This window comes from Culicoides brevitarsis, chromosome 2 (assembly GCF_036172545.1).
Source record: "Culicoides brevitarsis isolate CSIRO-B50_1 chromosome 2, AGI_CSIRO_Cbre_v1, whole genome shotgun sequence".
NCBI classification, from domain to species: domain Eukaryota; kingdom Metazoa; phylum Arthropoda; class Insecta; order Diptera; family Ceratopogonidae; genus Culicoides; species Culicoides brevitarsis.
In genome coordinates this window covers 16418281-16437028 of record NC_087086.1, presented here as the reverse complement: position 1 = coordinate 16437028, position 18748 = coordinate 16418281, and the positions used below count along the sequence as shown (strand labels likewise).

At 29.6% G+C, this 18748-nt stretch overlaps 3 protein-coding genes across 3 annotated transcripts; 1 reads left to right on the top strand and 2 right to left on the bottom strand.

The window, feature by feature from the left end:
• The first annotated feature begins 7060 nt into the window (after positions 1-7060).
• Positions 7061-9344, top strand: LOC134828595 (serine/threonine-protein kinase meng-po-like). The gene is made up of 4 exons (XM_063841575.1): positions 7061-7457; positions 7519-7588; positions 8355-8493; positions 8549-9344. The coding sequence occupies exons 1-4, from the start codon at positions 7061-7063 to the stop codon at positions 9287-9289; spliced, it is 1347 nt and encodes a 448-aa protein (XP_063697645.1). The 3' UTR covers positions 9290-9344.
• Positions 9345-9364: 20 nt separating this feature from the next.
• LOC134828594 (troponin C-akin-1 protein-like) lies at positions 9365-9862 on the bottom strand. The gene has a single exon (XM_063841574.1). It carries the CDS (start codon positions 9860-9862, stop codon positions 9365-9367), a length of 498 nt encoding a protein of 165 aa, XP_063697644.1.
• A 6218-nt stretch (positions 9863-16080) lies between these two features.
• Positions 16081-17772, bottom strand: LOC134829784 (glyoxylate reductase/hydroxypyruvate reductase-like). The gene is made up of 4 exons (XM_063843036.1): positions 17639-17772; positions 17031-17435; positions 16586-16899; positions 16081-16519 (listed from the first exon to the last, which is right to left on the bottom strand). The coding sequence occupies exons 1-4, from the start codon at positions 17698-17700 to the stop codon at positions 16257-16259; spliced, it is 1044 nt and encodes a 347-aa protein (XP_063699106.1). The 5' UTR covers positions 17701-17772; the 3' UTR covers positions 16081-16256.
• Positions 17773-18748: the final 976 nt, after the last annotated feature.

Below are 18748 nucleotides of genomic sequence, written 5' to 3'. Positions count from 1 at the left end.
TCAAAGTAGGCGCCACATAACTCAAAACGGGATGCCAAATATAGAGAAATTAGATAAAAGTAATTGTCAAATGCTGAAAAAGATGAAATTTTTAAAAAGTAAGGTAAGTACAATTTTTAAAATTTTCGAATTTTATCCTTTATCAAATTTTAAGTTTAAAAATTATTTAATATTCTAAGAATTAAATTTAATTCTAAAATTAATGTTAAAATAAAATTCTTCAAGTTTTTAAATATTTTTTATGATTTTCACATTTCTAGCATTTATTTTTTAATTTCAAAATATTTTTTAAAAATATAAAACGTGTAATTTTTTTCAATTTTTTTTAAACTAAAAATTTTTTTTTAAAAAAATTTTATTTTTATTTTTAAAATGAACTTAAATTTAATGAAAAAATATTAATTTTTTTCAAACAATTTTCAGAGTTATAAATATTTTAAAAATATCCCAAAAATAATTAAAATTTTTTTAAAATTTTTTTAAATTTTTCATTTTCCCTTTTATTATTTAAAAAAATGACTAAATTGGAAGAATAATCGACAAAAATCTTACCATTATAGCAAACTCCACAATAAAAAGTGTATAAGAGCACGTGAGAATAATTAATCGCATATCCATGATAACTGTGGGCACTAAAGAAATTAAAATTTTAATTTGAAAAAATTTAAAAATTAAAAAAAAAATTTAGTAAAAATCTTTTGCAAATTTTAATTTTCTCACTTAAGTCCCGGAAAAAGAATGTTCACCGGATACATAAACGGTTTGTTGGTAAATGCGAAAGGTAGTCCCACAACAGTGCACCAAGCAACAAAATAAACCACACTTGTTGTCACAATTGCAAATCTCGAATAATTTTGATATTTGTTCAGAATTGGAACATAAAGACGATCAATCCTCTCCTTTTGAGTTTTTTCCTCCATATCACTTTTTATTTTTCGATATTTATTTCGAAAGCAAATGAGAGTCATCATTTTGATCCAAATCTAAAAGAAAAATTTTTTATGTAGAAAAAATATTCAAAAAATCTTACCTGACCCCAAAAAATAACTCCAATCATCGAGGAACACATATTTCCCATTTCTCCGTTTAACGGATGAACAGTTCCAATTACTGAGAAAACCACTGCTTGACTCATTTCATACACGAAAAAAATGAACAAGAATTTTTTTTTGAACGTTGTGTCGCGAAACCATTTCGGGTCGAAAATATTGGTCCCTGAAAAATCGAGGAAATATTCCAAATAAGCCGTATGCTTTGCAAAACAATCAAAATCCTTGTAATTTTGCTTTATGCGTTTAATTGGTCGTAAAAAACGGGTTTTAAGGCTTTTGAGATGCATTGTTGTTCAAAAAGACTCCAACAATCGAATGATCGAGAATTTCTTGCATGAAAAAGTGAACAGATAATTTTTTTAATAATTTTTCCCATGATTATTAAAAATAATTGAAAACAAATTTCCGCAATTATCTGATCGGAACGACAAAGTTTTCTCAACGGTCAAGGCAAAGTCGATTTTCCCATTTGAACAGGTGTTTTTTCTGTTCTAATTTAGCGAGACCCACTTTTCCAGGAAAAACTGTAAAAAAAAAAAAAAAAAAATAAATAAAATTTTCGCAGATCATAAATGACTCAGTTGTGCCTCTTAGACATGTTGTCGCTTTAAATTTTCATTTTCCACGAAAAAAAAAATTATCTTGTTTGTAAATTAATTTACGACCTTATAAAAAAAAATCAAGATTAAAAAAGTTTATTTTTAAAATTTGAATTGACGTCCGTTTTAATCACTTTTACTTTTTCACACGATTGAAAACGATCGAATTTTTTTCTTCATTAGTGCCGGCGGCGACATATCACGTAACTTCGAGACAGCAAAAAAAAATAATAAACACATTATGGAAAAATTGAACTATTTGCGTCACAATCTCAGTCGCGCGCACACAAAATGTGTAAAAAGTAAGACATTTTCCGCGGAAAAATGATGTATTATTATGAAAAATATTAAAAGGGAAATGTCACGGTGTGTTTTAAATGTTGACATCTAATTTTTTATGACTTGACGCGCGTATCGCGCACATAACTCATAAAATTTTCAAATAATCGCGGTGTGTTTGTACGCGAAAAATCAAACTGTCTGTCTATTTTAAATGAAAAATAACGAATGGATCTTTTGCTATTTACCTACATCATTGATGCAAATGCATTTATACGTGTGCGAATATTGCAAAAGTGAGAAATAAAGAGAGAAAATTTGTATTTTTTGAAAAAAAGTGAAATGAATGAATAATTTTTTTTCGTTTCAGAGCTATTGCACGTGCAAAGAGAAAAACACAATCAAAGCGATCGTAAAAAAGTGTGATCTGTATTAAATTTAAGAAAACAAAAAAAAAAATAAATAAATTTGGGAGAATATCAACAAGATTATAGCGACGCTGCGATGATGTTTTATAATGATGAACATATGTGTGGAAAAAAGTAAATCTCATTTTTCGTGAAATATTATGGGATATTCGGAGATGTACACCTATACGTGTGTCAAATTAGGGTGAACTAAATAGACTGCTTTTGAGATTTTTTATTTTATTTTTTTAAAAACCTTAATTTTTAATGAAATTTTCAAAAATAATGGTCTAAAAAAATATTCATAAAAAAATTTTAAGTAGAAAATTTTTAATTTTTAAATGGAAAAGTTTTTTCAATGAAAAAAATATTTTTTATGCTTTTAGTAATTTTTGAAGCTTTTAATAAAATAATATTATTAATATTAAAAAAAATAATTAATTAAATTAATGAATTTAAATTTAATAATGAATAAAATTAAATATGTTAATTAAAAAAATTAATTATTAAAATTAATCATTAAAAATAAAATTATGGAAAAAATTGTGAAGTGCTTAAAATCTTCTTTATCAATAAAAAATTAATTTAAAATTAAAAATTTTTTTATTAAAATTTTATATTTTTAATTAAAAATCATATTAAATTAAAATTAAAAAAAAAATAATTTTTTTTATTCTTATTTTTTTATTTTTTTTTAATTGTCAATTAAAATTTTGAAAATTTATTTTAATTAAATTCACCGAAATTCCGTGTTATTTTTTTTTTTTATTAAAAAAAAGAAAATTCATGTTTTTATTAAAAAAATTAAAAAAAAATTTTTTTAAAAAATTTTGTAAAATTCCTTGAAAAAATATGAAAAAAGACCAAAAAACCGACAAAAAACGGTCAATTTTGATGAATTTTTTAACTTTTTTTTTATTATGCCCCATTGGATTTTCGACTTTTGAAATGGGGCGTGGGACAAAAAGTTCAAAAAAAATTTATTTTTTATTAAATTACAAGTAAAACTCACTTTTTGCGTTTTTATTAGTTTTAAAGTTATTATTTAAATTAAAATTATTTAAAAAATTTAAAATTCTTCTGTTCACCCTAATCCGCATCTACATTTCTCTATCTGTGTATTAACGATGACCCACCACAAGAATATCAACAGTTCTCTTGTAAAGATTTCAATATAATAAATTCAGTTTAAATCAAGCGTTGAAACTGTTCGTTACAAAAATTTTGGTGGGAAATGCACGTCGTTGTCATCTTCGCCGATTTTCGCGAATTGTGAAAAATTATTTTTTTCGTGCTTTGTTTGATTGACCTGTTGTTGTCATCGTCTCCAAAGAGAAAGAAAAGAAAAATAACGAAAAAAATTAAAACGTAAAAAAAACTGACCTGATTTGAACTTGAAAAAAAAAATAAAAATGAAGTAAAAAAACCTTGAAAATTTTGATTGATTTGTGCGCTGGAAAGAAAAACAAAGAAAAAATAGTTAAAAAGGTGAAAATCTGTCATTAAAATAAGTGGGTGTCAAATTTTGTTTGTTTACTGTTGAAAAATCACAGCGGTAGCCCTTTTTTCCGTTTGTTTAAAAATAATTGTTTCCGAATGGGAGTCATCATTCGAAACAATTGATATTTATTTTGTGCGACTTTAAAAGTTGATATTAATAATATTTTTATTAGTGCCTAAAATATAAATGAGAAATGCATGCGAAAAATATATTGAACGTTGCAATAAAAATAGATCCCGTATTGACTTTAAAATTTAAATGCATTTCTAGTCACATACTCGCAAAAAACATCAATTTTTTGGATATAGACAACTTTTCTTGGCATTTCACCCTAAAATTTGTACATGCAACCAGGCGTCGTCGTCGTTGTCGATGCTAATAAAAAATGCAATAATTGTAAATTAATTTTTCAAACACAAGAAAAAATTTGAAAAATAATAATAAACGTTGACGAAATTGAATCAGATTGTGCCAATACATCAAAAACATGGTTGCAATAATTAAAACGATGTAACGTGAATCATTTTCTGGAGGATTTTCAACACGTTTCAAATAAAAACATGAAAGATGTTTTAAATTATCATCAAGATCCGGTCAATATTTATTTTTTTTTTAATTTTATTAAAATCTGGCTCAACATATTTTTTTTTTGTTATTTATTAGAAAAATCTTTCCTCCCTTTTATTGTTCTTTAAAAAAAAAGTTAAATTAAAATTTTCAACTGAAAAAACAACAATTGGCCCGCAATTCGGCACGTCAATAATAATTTTTGACCGCCCGCATGTTTCGGTCCCCCTGCGCCATATGAAAGTAGTAAAAGTTGAATTATTATCGCATTAAAGTTGTTATTCTTGTCTTAAAATGTTGGGTGAAAAACAAATAAACAGTCAAAGACAGCCAGATGAGAGCGAGTTCGAGGTCGAAACAACATGAAAGAAAATTTTCGCACGTGTCGTGGTCGTCGTCGATTGCCGTCACCGTTAGTCATGAGTCAAAACTAAGCAATGCATGCTTATTAAACAATAATTTATTGTTTCACGAATTGTTCAATTCAAAATTAGAATTTTTCTTTTATATAAAAAGAAAGACGGCAACAAGTGCTCATCGCAGTGTCTCTTGTTTCGCAAAAGTGATATCGTAAATAATTTCCAACTAAGTCTCAAAATTCGCAGAAATTCATTTATTTAAAAAAAAAATTAGTGGACACCAACACAGTGAAAAAAAAAAATAAAAATCTGAATTAAAATAAGATAAATTAAGAGAAACGAAATTATTTTCATGTGCAAGTGTCGAACGTTTATTGCATCTATTGCGAAAAGTAATAATATTTAATAATTCAATAATAATATTTTCGAAAATTTAAATATATTCTCTTGTAATATCTTGGCAAGCGCGCCTCGCATAAATTTACAAACACACGAAAAAAAAAGTTATTCCGTCGGTGCGAGCAATTTATTTTATTCAATACGGTAGTTCATTATTATTATTATTATCAAAAACGAGAAAAATTCAAAGCTGAGGTGCATTAACATCGTTTAGATGACGACAAATGACCGATTCAAACGATAAAATGTCGCATCATTAAAATTGTTGACTCACGCAGGCATCTCAACTTGTTCCAGATCCAGAGATGGACTTTTTTCATTTTCAAAAATATTTATAAAATTTTTCTCAAGTCCATCCCTGATTTGTGTGCAATTTTGTTTTTGATGCAAAATGACTCAGATCGTGCGTAAAATTTATTTTAAAAAACAAAACGAGAAAAAAAACGCGTATTGTCGTACATACCGCCAAATAGTAAACAAAGTGATGTGCGTAAGCAAACTAATTTTTACGTGTGATTTTTATGTGGGTTTACGAAATAAAGTGGGATTTTGCAAACGAGCGAGACGACGTGAGACGGTTTATCGGCTGAGATTTCGAGTCCAGATTTATTTCTAATTTTTTTATGAGGAAAATAAAGATTTTGTGATTTTTTTAAGAATATAATTTTTAACAGTTTTAATGTCTGGCTGCTATTAATTCTTGTTTCAAGAAATTAAAATTTACTTTAGAAAATTAAATAAAATTAAATGAATGTCTTTTAAAAAAAAATAATAATAAAATAAATAAATTAAAAATAATAATAAATAAATAAAAAATTATTAATTAATAAAAAAAATATTTTTTTTATGTTTATTACTTGTTATTTAATTTATTATTTTTTACAGTTTTTTTTTTTAATTTAAATAATAAAAAATACAATTGTCGTTAATTTGATGAATTAATGAAACAAAAAATTATTTGAAAAATTTCAAGTTTTAATTTGTTGTTTTAATATATTAATAAAATTATAATAAATTTTAATTTTTATTTAATTATTTTTTGATTAGAGATTAAAATTAATGATTATTATTTAATTAAAAATATTATTAAATTGTGATATTTTATAATTAAATTTTAATTATTTTTTTTAATTCTTAAATTTCGAATACTGAAAAATTCATTGTTTTATTCAAAAATATTAAATCTAAAGATAACATTAAAAAAAATTATTATTGCTTGATTTTATTAATAATTTTATTTTAATTTATTTTAAGTCAATTCCAATATTTTCTCTAATTAAAGAATTTCGCCTTCTAACTAATTTGTCGATTAAAAAAAATATTTAATAAAAAATTTGGAGCCTTAATGTCTCTTCAGAATAATATTAAAAAAAAATCACTCAAAACAACAACTTTCACCAACGCCAATCGACTATTGTAACGAAAAGACGGTCAATGATAAAGACTCTTTCACACACACAAACCGATTTCCATAGCGACGCAAAAGATGATTTTTTTAAAAATTATTTTTTTTTACACAATACTGTTTAAATTTAGCGCACAAACAATCTGAAAATAGATTGGAAAATTTATATTTAGTATAACGCACGCAAAAACGAGACATGTACCTTCGTACATCGTTGATCGAACGTTGACAGCTAGTCTTGAATGAAAATTGAAGTTAATTAATAAACATCGCTTTTATGACACAAATTCACCACATTTTCTCTTTAAAAATAACTTTTTTCTCTTTGCAGAACCACTTCCACGGTGCATCCAACGATGAGTCATGTGCATCGTTGCCATCACAAACAATTACCAGTAACGTACTAAATTAAAGTTGAAAACTTTTTGCATCAGAAAAAAAAATCCGAAAGGAGAACGATTGAAAAAACACTTGTGGAATTGCGTTTATAGCATGACATTCCTTTACAAGACACTGAATAAGAAAATTGTTGCGGCGAATTGTGTGTACCAGCGTGTGCCAGATGTCGAAATACCGCATGTGCTGAATCTCGAGGACGATTATTTCGTGGAAAAGTGTTTGGCGGAAGGATTTTACGCGAAAATTTATTTGGCGCGACACAAGGATACCAAGACGCAAGTGGTGCTCAAGGCGTGTCACAGCGAAGTGGTGAATTTGAGGGAATTTGCGCGAGAATTTCACTATAGTTATCAGTTGAGTCATCATCCAAACATTTTGAATTGCTACAATGTGGCCTTCCAAACGGACGATTATTACATTTTTGCACAAGAATATACGCCATATTCGGATCTGGCGATTTTTGTGGGACCGTTTGGGTTGCCAGAGTCATGTAAGTTGATCTGAAATCATGTAGCGAAGAATATTTAACGAGATTTTTTGAATAATTTCAGGTTGTAAAAAAATCGCCGAGCAACTTAGCAATGCCTTGGCTTTTATGCACTCCAAGAAATTGGTTCATAGGTGAGTTTTTGAGAAAATTTTGATTTTTATTTTATATTTTTGACTTAACGGAACTTAATCTTGAACTTAAGCAAAATAAGTTGACTTAAAATATTGTTAAGTCAAAACAGAAAGCTTAAGATTTTAACTTAAGTGTAAGAAAAAGTTAATTAAATTTTGACTTAAAAATCAATTTTTGACGATTTAAAGATTTTTACTGAAAAAAATTTTTTTTGAAAAATCAAGCTTATGTTATGACTTAATTGACTTAAAAACATTGACTTAAGAATAAGTAAATTAATTTACTTTACTTTTAAGTCAAAAGTTTAAGTTTAAAAATTCAAATACTTTAAGCCAAAAGTAAACCTAACGTTTTTGCTTTTAAGAAAAGGTCAAAATAAAGATGATTTATTTTTTAAGTCAAAGTCTTAAGTCAATTAAGTCGAAGTTCAAATCTTAATTTTTAGAAAAATATTAATTTTGTCATAAAAAACTTAAATAAATTTTCATTTTTACATTCTTTCAATAGAAAAAGAAAAGATTTTTCATAAAAAAAATATTTTTTTTTAAAATTGAGTTTTAATTTGAATTAATTGACTTAAAATCTTTTACCTTTTTAGCTTTAATTAGCTTTTTCTGCTTTTAGTTTTTGATTTTAAGCCAAAAGTTCTATTTTTGAGTTAATTTCAAGCAAAACCATTAAGTCAACTTAAGCAACTAAGTCAGCTTAAGTCATTAAGTTAACTTAAGTTATTGATAAAATAACAAATTTATTTTTTTTTCACAGGGATATCAAATTAGAGAACGTTCTGGTCTTTGCTCTGGACTTTTCGCGTGTCAAATTGTGTGATTTTGGAGCAACAACCCGCGATGGGCTCCTTGTTCGTAAAACAAACAACACTTGGACGTCTTTTCTATCGCCCGAAGTAATTTTTTATCTCATTTTTCAATTTCAATTTTATTAATTTCTTTTATTTTCAGGTTCTGGAAGTCATCAAGAACGAGCGATTTCATTGCCGCACGTCACAAGATGTCTGGTCCTTTGGCGTCCTAATCTTTCTCATTTTGACGGGCACAACGCCATGGGAACGCGCCGATTGGGTCCGCGACGCCAAATATTGCAACTTTATGAAGTACCAAAAACGCGAAACGCAAAAAATCCCAGAAAACTTTCGACGATTCACACCGCGGATTTTGCGTGCGTTTCGTCGCATGTTCGATCACGATGAACGTGACAGAGCAAAAGCTTCGGACATCATGAAATACATGAAGGACAAGTGGCTCGACTCGAAAAGCTCGAATGCGAAATTTTCGTTTTCGAGTCAAATCCCGTCTTCGGACAAGGATTCGATTGTGATGAATTTGTCGACGACAAATAAATTGACGAAGACAGCAACGATGTTGTCGCATAATCCGGAGGAAAGGGTTCAGCGGACGAGACGGATTATGAGTTGCGGCGTGTTGCCGTTGCACGATATTAGTGAGCCAGTGGTTGATCCGAATGTCAGAATAACGGCATGGTTGAAGGAATGTGCGGCAGATCCGGATCCGTTGGAGGAACAGGCAGAGCTGGAGATGCCGTCGATCATTGTGACGACAACAGATGTGCAGAGACCGTTAACGTGGGAGCAGTGGTGCATCATGAACAACATTTCGATGGATAACAAAGATAACAAATCCATGACAGGCGTGAATATTAGCAGGAAATCGTCTATCAAATAAGTCGTTTTTGCTATTTTGTAAATAATTCTCTATATTTATTATATTACGTGATTTACTTAACACAAAATGTCACTTTTATTCCGAATACTCACGCCACAGAACTTCTTTTGTAGGTCCATTCTGACGTTCTCGCGGCGAGACATAAGGTTTCACTTCTTCATTTTTGTACTCGGGAATCGTTGGAAGGCTCAACAAAGCTTTTGGATACCGATTTAGGACATAAACAAAAGCTTCCTTTGTACTTTGAGTCCCATTGAGACACCCAACGTTCGTTTCAAAAGTCATCAGCTCTCGATCATACAAATTTCCAACGTCTTCCAATCGATCCAAAGCTTGCAACATTCGTTCATCTACTTGAAAAATCTCTCCCGTCACAAAATCCCCCGTGCCTGGCTTGTTCAACATGAAAGGAATGTTATATTGCGTTGCAACAACCAACGGAAACTTCTCTCGCGTTACTGCTTTTTCGATGAATTTTGCAACGCCATTCCCTTTTTGTAGCAGAAGATAATGATTTTGCTCCGCTGTTTTCAGAGTTCCGTAGAGAAAGACGAATCTCAGTACAGGTAACATCTTTTTGTTTCGCTCCTGCTTTGGCGAAGTGTTTGAATGCCGATGACACACAGAAGACAGCAACATTTCAAACGCTCGACCGACAAAATAATATTCCGAGATAAGAGTCTAACACTGATAGAGAAATAAATCGTTGTTTTACGACAAAATGTTATAATCTCGTGCGCTCTTGAATGGTGAATGTGAAGAAACATCAGTCACTCACTGTTGGATGCATGAATAATAAATAATTTTTTGATTGCGAAAACAAATAAAAATATGACGTAAAGCGTGTGGTGATAAATATATGAGTGTTAAAGTTTCTTAGAAAGGCCGTTACGAGTGATGAAGTTGTTCCTTTTTGTGCTTAATATTGAGTTGTTGAAAAAATTTTCAAGGTCAAGTTTTTAAATAAGAAAATAATCAAAAAAATAAGTCAAAGGTAATTTTTTCTCAAAAAGCAAAATTGAAAGCCTCGTAAGTTCGTAAGTAATTAATTTATTCTTAAGTTAAAGCAGGGTTAGAAAACTTTATTGAGATTAAATTTAAAAATTGATTTGCTTAAGAATTAGTTAAAAGTAGATAATTTTTGGCTTGAAATTTAAAGTAAATGCCTTAAAATTAAATTTACTTATGCTTGAATAAAAGTTTTAGTTCATTTGAAGTCAATTTCAAAAGCTTAATTTTTCGAAAAAAGACTTTGAAGTCAAAAAAGTTTCTTTTTTCCAACCCTGAATTAAAATTTTGCCTCAAAACTAAAAACTATTTTTTTTTTAAATATCAATTTTTTAAAAAGTTTAATTTCTTCTGAAAAATAATCAATAAGGCGCCATCCATTTACGGCGTCGGATAAAAATGGACATTTTTTGACCCCCACCCTCCCACTTGTACATGTAAATTGTACATGTTTACTCAGTAAGTTAAAAAACAGATCAAAAAATTTTGAAGCACTTAAATATTACTGACAAATTTAAACAAAAAATCTTAATTATAAAGAATTTATACGACGTCGTATTTTCCTTTATACCCCCTCCCCCTACGTCGAAATCCATCGGAAATTCATGGACCCCCACTCCCCCTCAAACTTCCGACGCCGTAAATGGATGTCGCCATAAGTCAAAATTTAAACTGATTTTTTGATGCTGTTCAGCTAAATTTATAAGGAATTACTTGACTTAATAAAATAAAAAAAAACTCTTTCAAATGCGATTATTTTTTTAAAAATTCTGAAATGAATTTAATTAATCTCCGAAAAAATTTTCTAATTTAAAATAGGTTTAAAAATTTTGCAAATCTATTTAACAAAATCAAAACAAAATACATGAAAAAATATTACAAAAAGTGTAAAAGAAACAAAAAAATAGAATACGAAATTTATTAGCAATAGCAAAATAAACAAAAAAGACACCTTTTTCATAAAAAACATTTGAAGAAGGATTTTATAGGGTAATATTGGATAAAAACTTTTTTTTTGGATGAAAAATAAAAAAAATCTTCAATGCGATTGATAAATATTAAAAACTTGCACCAACCTCAACTTCATTATCATCTCTCTCCTAATGAATAAACCAACTAAACATCTTTCCTATTTTATGTTTAGCTAAAATTTCAAAACTTGCATTCGTTTCGGTATTTAAAATCAAAATGTTTTAATCTTTAAATACATATATGGATTTGTTTCAAAGAAAGCTGATACAGCAAATTTAATCTAAAATTCAATAGAAACATAAAACACCTAAAACCCCTTTTTGTGACAAATCAATCGATGAATAATCAATTTAAAAGGCTTAATCCGAGATCAATCATCGAAGGAACAAGAGCTCAGCATCATAGCATCACTTTAATACCATTTCTCCTCCGATGGCAGCAGGTATTTCCGTTCGTATCCACATCGAATGTAAATCAATGGAATGCGGGTGTGTTGTAAAGCATGACTTTCAAATAAAATTTTGTTATGTCTTTCCATTCTCTCTACGTATGCGCACACGTACATCTTCACATTTACAACGCAGGTAAAAAAAAATTCAAGTTTCTGTCCCGTACTAGTTCTAAATCACTTTTATCACACTTACTAACTTTCTTGAGGCATTTTAGGTAGTTTTTTTTTATTTTTTGGGGTTTTAAACAATCTCTTTTGAATTCTGTTAGTTTGGTATTTTGTTTACACTTGTTGAGAGATTAACAAAAGAAATCCATTAAAAAGTTAATCGATTATGGTAATTTGTGGCACTTAAGCTCTGCCACCTACATAGATGGTTTTCACTTCACTTGTTCGAATCTAACAAGTGCTCGGGAGAAAATATTCTTTTATTTTGGTAACCTGGTTCATAAGTCACGCTAAACTTGGAGTGATTCTCACGATGCTTGGATACGCCGTTTGTGCCTGCAGGCGATTATCGCCTTGAGCAACACACATAATAGGCACTAAGGATATTTTTATACGATCCCGGATTCTCCTGCAGTTACCTGATTCAATGTTTGTGTGTTAAATAAACGAAATAAAGAGAAATTTCTTATTAAAGAACGACGGCGATGAAGATGGAGACGAAGAAGAACAAGAGAATCCGGAAAAAATAACACGATAATAATAATGAATGATGAAACACAAAACACACACAGGTTTCTATGGCGAACTGTGTTGATTGAAGTGTTTTGTTAGAAATTGGTGTTGTTGTACATACGCATTGTATTAGATTCCTGCAACTTCTTTTATATGGGGATCAGGTAGATTTATTTTTTTTTATTTACTTTTTTATTTTTGGGTAATTGAGGATGGATTACCCGAAAAGAATCTCTTTCGTTTTCTGATCGTTTGGTAAAATGTTTACACTTCAGCTCATTATAACAATAGAGTGATAATTAATTTTCATGATTTGTATCTTTCTTTTGTTACTCTAACACTCTATCTATTGTGTTTGCTTCTGTATTGTAATGCATCTCATTCTTTCTTCTTTCATCTTTTCAAACACGCACTTGTTAGCATTTATGGTAGGGGCGTGATTTGAACGCATATTACCGACATAAAAAAAGAACAACGACATAATGTTGCGTTAAAATGTAGCAGAACGAATGCTAATGAAAGGGTTAAGGAAGGGTTACAAAAGTACAATAGACTAATCAAAATTCATTATCTCGTTTTGAACAGGATACCAAAGATGTGAGAAGGAGGATTTCTGGATGGATCCAAAAAATATTAAAATTTTAGTTTTTTTTTGTGTCTGTTGCACATAAAAAATTCTACGCAGGTAGAGAACTTTAAAGTTTTTTTTTAATGAAGTTTAAACGCATTTTATGGGTATATATGAAGTGGTGTATAGATAGGAAGTATTGTACAATGAAAGAATGATGATATTAAAATTTTGTGAAGTTTTTGTTAAGTACTTGGAATAGAGCTTAATCATTCTCTGAAGTGAATTTAATGCTTTTTGTAAAGAATTGATGTTCGAAACGTACAAATGCAAAAAAAAAATTTAAATAATTTCAACATGATTTTCAGTTTAGGGCCCGAAATTGCTTTCTTTTACCTAATCTAAGTAAGTGGTTTCGTCAAACGGATTGTTTTTAGGTACTTAAGAGTTACTCAATATGGATGTTACACAAATCGTTACACGAAGTTACAAATATTTTGCGAACTTTGATATCTAGAACAATGATTGACTTTTGGAAGTACAAATGGAAGAATTGATTTCATTTAATTCTTCTAAAGGATATCTGATCTGATCTGTTTCAATGAACTAACTTAAACTGTTTTAAATTATAATTTAACGCGTAAACAGGGATGTGTATTAAGTAACGAGTATGCGATGGCGAGTTTACCAACCTCATGAACGCTTTCCATCACGATAATGAGAGAATCTCACTTTTTCAGTACCGCAACGATAGGAATGTCTCTAGATTTTCAAATTAATCGTAGGTTTTCCAAGGAAAATGAAAGCACTTGGCAATAGGGAAATACATTTAATTTTTTCGGAACGTTTTATTTGTCGTCATATAACTGAACGTCGGTAAGAAAATAGAAGAGTTGTCTTGCGACCTCAAAGGAGATTTTCATTATATTAACTAGTAGATCAGAAAAAGCGTATCTTTATGGAGATCCCTTCCCGAGACGGTATTAAAAGAAATTCCGATGGCTATTGAAACAGAAGTTTTTTGATCGATGATGGCAGCAACAAATGTTGCCTTGCGGCGTGAAAAAATATCATCGGCTACCAAGAGTTGTTCAAGATTTTTAAGAAAACTTCTTTCAAAAATACTTTGTTGAATTTAAAAAACATAAAATTTCTTTAAAAACTGTTAACAGAGCGATAATCTGCTTCACACGATGAAATTGCTGTTATTTAATTCAAGATTGCCTCGAGGCATTTTATCGATCCTCCGGATGTATCTAAAAGGAATTCAGAAGTTGATTTTCTTCCATAGAGATTTCTTATTAAGTTGGGTGACTTCATTTCGAACAGATTTCCTTGCGAATTACCTACAATACACATTCCAAATTTTGAACATGAAAAGAGAGTAAAAACCCTTAAAGCTTGTAAACTAAAAAAAAAAAATTTAGAAAAGTTTCAGAAAAGTCATACAAATGAAAAATTTGTACCTAAAGAAAACTCGCATAATTTTGAAATAAATATTTAAGTTTTGCGAGACACCAATTTTTTACATTCCACAAAGAATCTTGAATAGAATCTCATTTAAATTAAATATGATTTAATAATCTTTAAGTTGTCGACTTTCATGCACCTGTCCAACAATACTTCAAACTAAATCCAAAAAATTATGAATCATCAAAAAATTTTGTCTTAGATTTATATCTTACCATACAACGTTCGTTCTTTATAACATGTTTCTCCTATTCCTCTTTCATCTCTCACTCACTCTATGCTGCACGAAACGATGCACTAAAAATGCCATAAAAAATTTAATGACCTGGCAGCAGGTAGATAGATGCCCAAAAAATTCATCTCCCTCGCATCGCATCTTCGGAAACATGTTCTCCTCGTATCTTATTTACACTAAATCTTGAAATAACAATAGAAACTTTTGTCATTGTGGTTAATTTGTGGTTTTGCTTTCATCAAAAAAGATAAAATCTCAATTTAAGTGCATCTTAACACGAAACTCGCAGTGGGAGATCACAATAAGCATCGTAAATCATGTTTTTTTTTGTGTGCGTATCATATTTCACTGACAAAAGAATGTCATTAGTAATCCCATTGTGAAGCATTATAAAAAGAATCGATAATTGCTTTTGGAATAGGATAACAAAATGTTTAGGAATGCGTCTCGATTTCGACTTAAAATGCATTCCCCGTCTTCTTCTATTCTCTTTTCGTCTTCTATCCATCTAACGGACTTCCAAAAATATTTTCGTGGCAGGTAGATTTTTTTTTCTAATTTAATTCTAAGTAAGTCACTTTTTTTCTTAAGTCGCTTAGAAACGCATCTTCGCGTTTATGTTTTCTTGGACGAATGTTTATGGTTAATTTTCTAATCTTTTGTTAATCGATGATTTTTGTGGTTTAGATTATGATTTATTGCCGTATTAGGAACGTGTGTGGTCCTTGCATGTTTCTTCGTTTCTCCATCAGAATAAAAAGCACAAAGAAAGAGAAGAAAAAAATTTGAATAGAAACTTGATTGGAATATCTAATGAGCAAGTAATCAAAATTCATTATCTCTTTTTTAACAGGACCTCAAAATTGTTCAAGGACTTTCTCTTACCTGCTTGTCCTCCTCCTAAAAAAATAGAAAGAAATCGATCTTATTGGAATTTCTAGCAGAATGCATCTTTCCGAAGCTGCATCCTTCATACTTTGTTTTTAGAAGATTTAAAAATAACAAAAGAATCCTTTGTTGAAGCAATTAACTTTTGTGGTTTTCTAACAAAAAAAAGTCAATTTTAAAGTGTCCTTTCAATTTAAATGGAAAATTTTTTAGGGAGAAACTTTTTAAATCTCCTCTTACGTACTTCTGTATGTCTACGCTTTAAAAATTTAAAATGCTAAACGAACGGGTATCCTTGCATCGATTCGTCGTCGTCGTCGTCATCTCCTTTTCTCCCTCTCCTCTCCCTTCTCTAAAAAATTTCTGTGTATGAGGATAATTTCAAGTTGTGCGCATCTACGTTATTTTGTTATCCTGCTACTTATATCAATCGGAATTTTAAATAGTTCTCACGATGTCTCTCATCGTGTGATGAGAAAAAAAAAACGGGATGAACAGAGATGCATCGTGGTGAGAAAAATAACAAAGGAGAGCAGGTAGAATTTCGTTTTTTTATGAATTTAGTTTAAAAAACTAGACATTTAAATCTCTTTTTTTTAAAGGTTTGACATTTTGATAAAGGAAAGGAATTTCAAGAAGTTTTTTTTATGTAAAAACCGGTCCAATTAAGGACAATAAACAACATCTCGTATCTTCATGGAACTGGGGCAAGCATTCTTTCGCCTGCGATTCCCGCCAAAATGTTATGAGCAGCTAAAGTTGACATTTGGGAGCGAGTTTCAAGTGTTGCGGAACCCAAATGTGGCACAATAATCGCATTTGGAAGACTCATGAGCGGATGATCAGCTGGCAGAGGTTCGGGATCCATGACATCTAAGCCGGCAGCAAATATTTCGTTGGTTTTGAGAGCTTCTACCAAGTCGTTGGTGTTCACGATTTCACCGCGAGCGATGTTAACTGTGGATTTTTTAATGAAATTTATGATTTTTTTTTTTAGATTTTTGTTGAAAAAAAGGATCTTACCAAGTACGCTGTTTGGTCGCATTTTCTTGAAGACCTCGGAGTTGAACATTCCTCGAGTTTCGTTGGTTAGAGGGACGGCAATGATGACAAAATCGCTCTTTTTGATCAAATTTTCGAAGGTTACGAACTTTGCCTTGTACTTTTTCTTGGCTTCGGGCTTCTCGCTGCGAGCTGTATACAGCAATTGACCAATTTCGAAGCCTTGTAAACGTTGGGCGATCTTCGAACCGATGTTGCCGAAACCAACGATGCCCACAACTGACTCGGTAATGTCTTGTCCCAGCATCCATTGAGGTCCGCCGGTCCATTGTGAGCTGAAATTCATTAAAAAATTTTTTTTTTATCAAAATATTTTAATTTTTATTAAAAAATTTGATTTTTTTTTTCATTTCTATCCAAAATTTTTATTTTTTTTTTTGTTAAAAAATCCACCAATAAAACTCACTTTTCTATTTTTAGGCGTCCCTCATGATAACGTCGTGCCGCAGCAATCATCAAACCGACTGCCATATCAGCAACTGCATTATCCAACACTTGCGGCGTATATCCGAGCGGAATATTACGACGTTTCACTTCGGCAACATCGACGTAATCAATGCCGGCAGACATTGTCGATAAGGCTTTCAGTTGAGGACCTGCAGCATCAAGCGCCTCCGCGTTAAGAGGCGAATGTGTCGCCCATAAAATGCCATCAACACCTTTACTTTTGCTCAAAATCTCTTCACGCGACGTATTTTCACAGAAAATCACTTCGCATTTATTTTGCAAAATCTCAATGCCCGACTCGGGGATCCGTTTGTCCGTAATTAAGACTTTTGGTCTCCAATTTTCCGTTGATTGACTTGCCATTCTGAAAAAAGTGAAGTTAATGCTTTGAAATGTCGAATAATACTGAGTCTTGTTATCATTTGTTGTTTTGTTCAAGATAAGAACCGCAAAAAAGGGAGATAAGATAAAACCTTGCAATTAATACATTTCCGTAGATGTTCTTGAAAATGTCAGATAAGTCATTGTTTATGTGATTGAGTATGAAATTTTAGCAAAAACACTTACGACAGGCAGGAAAATGTAAAAATTAATAAGCAAACACTGCAAAATGAAGTGAATTTTGTCATTTTTCTCGCGAGACTGTCAAACGGTTGTGTCAATTTCTGTGCTATTTACTAAGATTGAAGTCAAGAAACGGGTTAATTACGTAATTTTAATGTGTTTATTCTAACAATTTGTGATTCTATGGGTAGGGTTACCATTTTTTCTTCAGGATTTTTTTTAAATTTATAATATTTTTTAATTTATTAAAATTTTTAATTTTAAGTTTTGAATCCATGGTTATTTTTTTTTTCTCAAAAAAATTATTGAAAAAACCTGGAAAAACGTATTTTAATTATTAAAAAAAAATTTAAATGTTTTAAAAAATTCAAATAAAAAAATAATAATAATTTCATTTTAAAATTAATCGAAAATTAAAATAAATAATTAATTAAAAAGTACAAATTAAATTAAAATAAATAAAAATAATTTGAAAATTAATTTTTTTTTAAATTTATTAAATTTAAACTCCGATTTTGCCGAAAAAAAGGGGGAAAAAAAAAAATTTAAAATTAAATAATTTAAAAAATATCTTATTTTGAAAAAAAAATTTTTATTTTTAAATAAAACTATTTTTTTAATAAATTACTTTTTAACAATAAAAATTAACGAAACGTTCATAAAATATTTTGAAAAAAAAAAATAAATTATTTAAAATTAAAAATAATTAAATTAAAAATTTAAAAAAAAATTAATAATTAAATAAAACATAGATAATTAAAATTAATTGTTTATTAAATTTAATAAAATTTTAACAGGTAAAAAAATAAATTTAATTTTTTTGTTAATTTTTTTTTAGATTTCCTTCGCTTATCATTTATGGCAATCCTATTTTAAGCAAACATAAACATTCAACTGAAGCTCATTCAATTCTTATCAGCTGTTTTGTGTTATTTCATTTGTAAAATAAATACTACTCAAAGAGGAATTCTTTATCAACAATTAAATTTTACGATTATTCGAATGTAGAAACCGTTACATTGCATTTGGCATCGTTAAAATTGCAAGCCGGTCTCTAATTTCATTCACACTGCGAGAGCTCTTCTTCTCTTTATCTCTCCCATGTGATGTGCA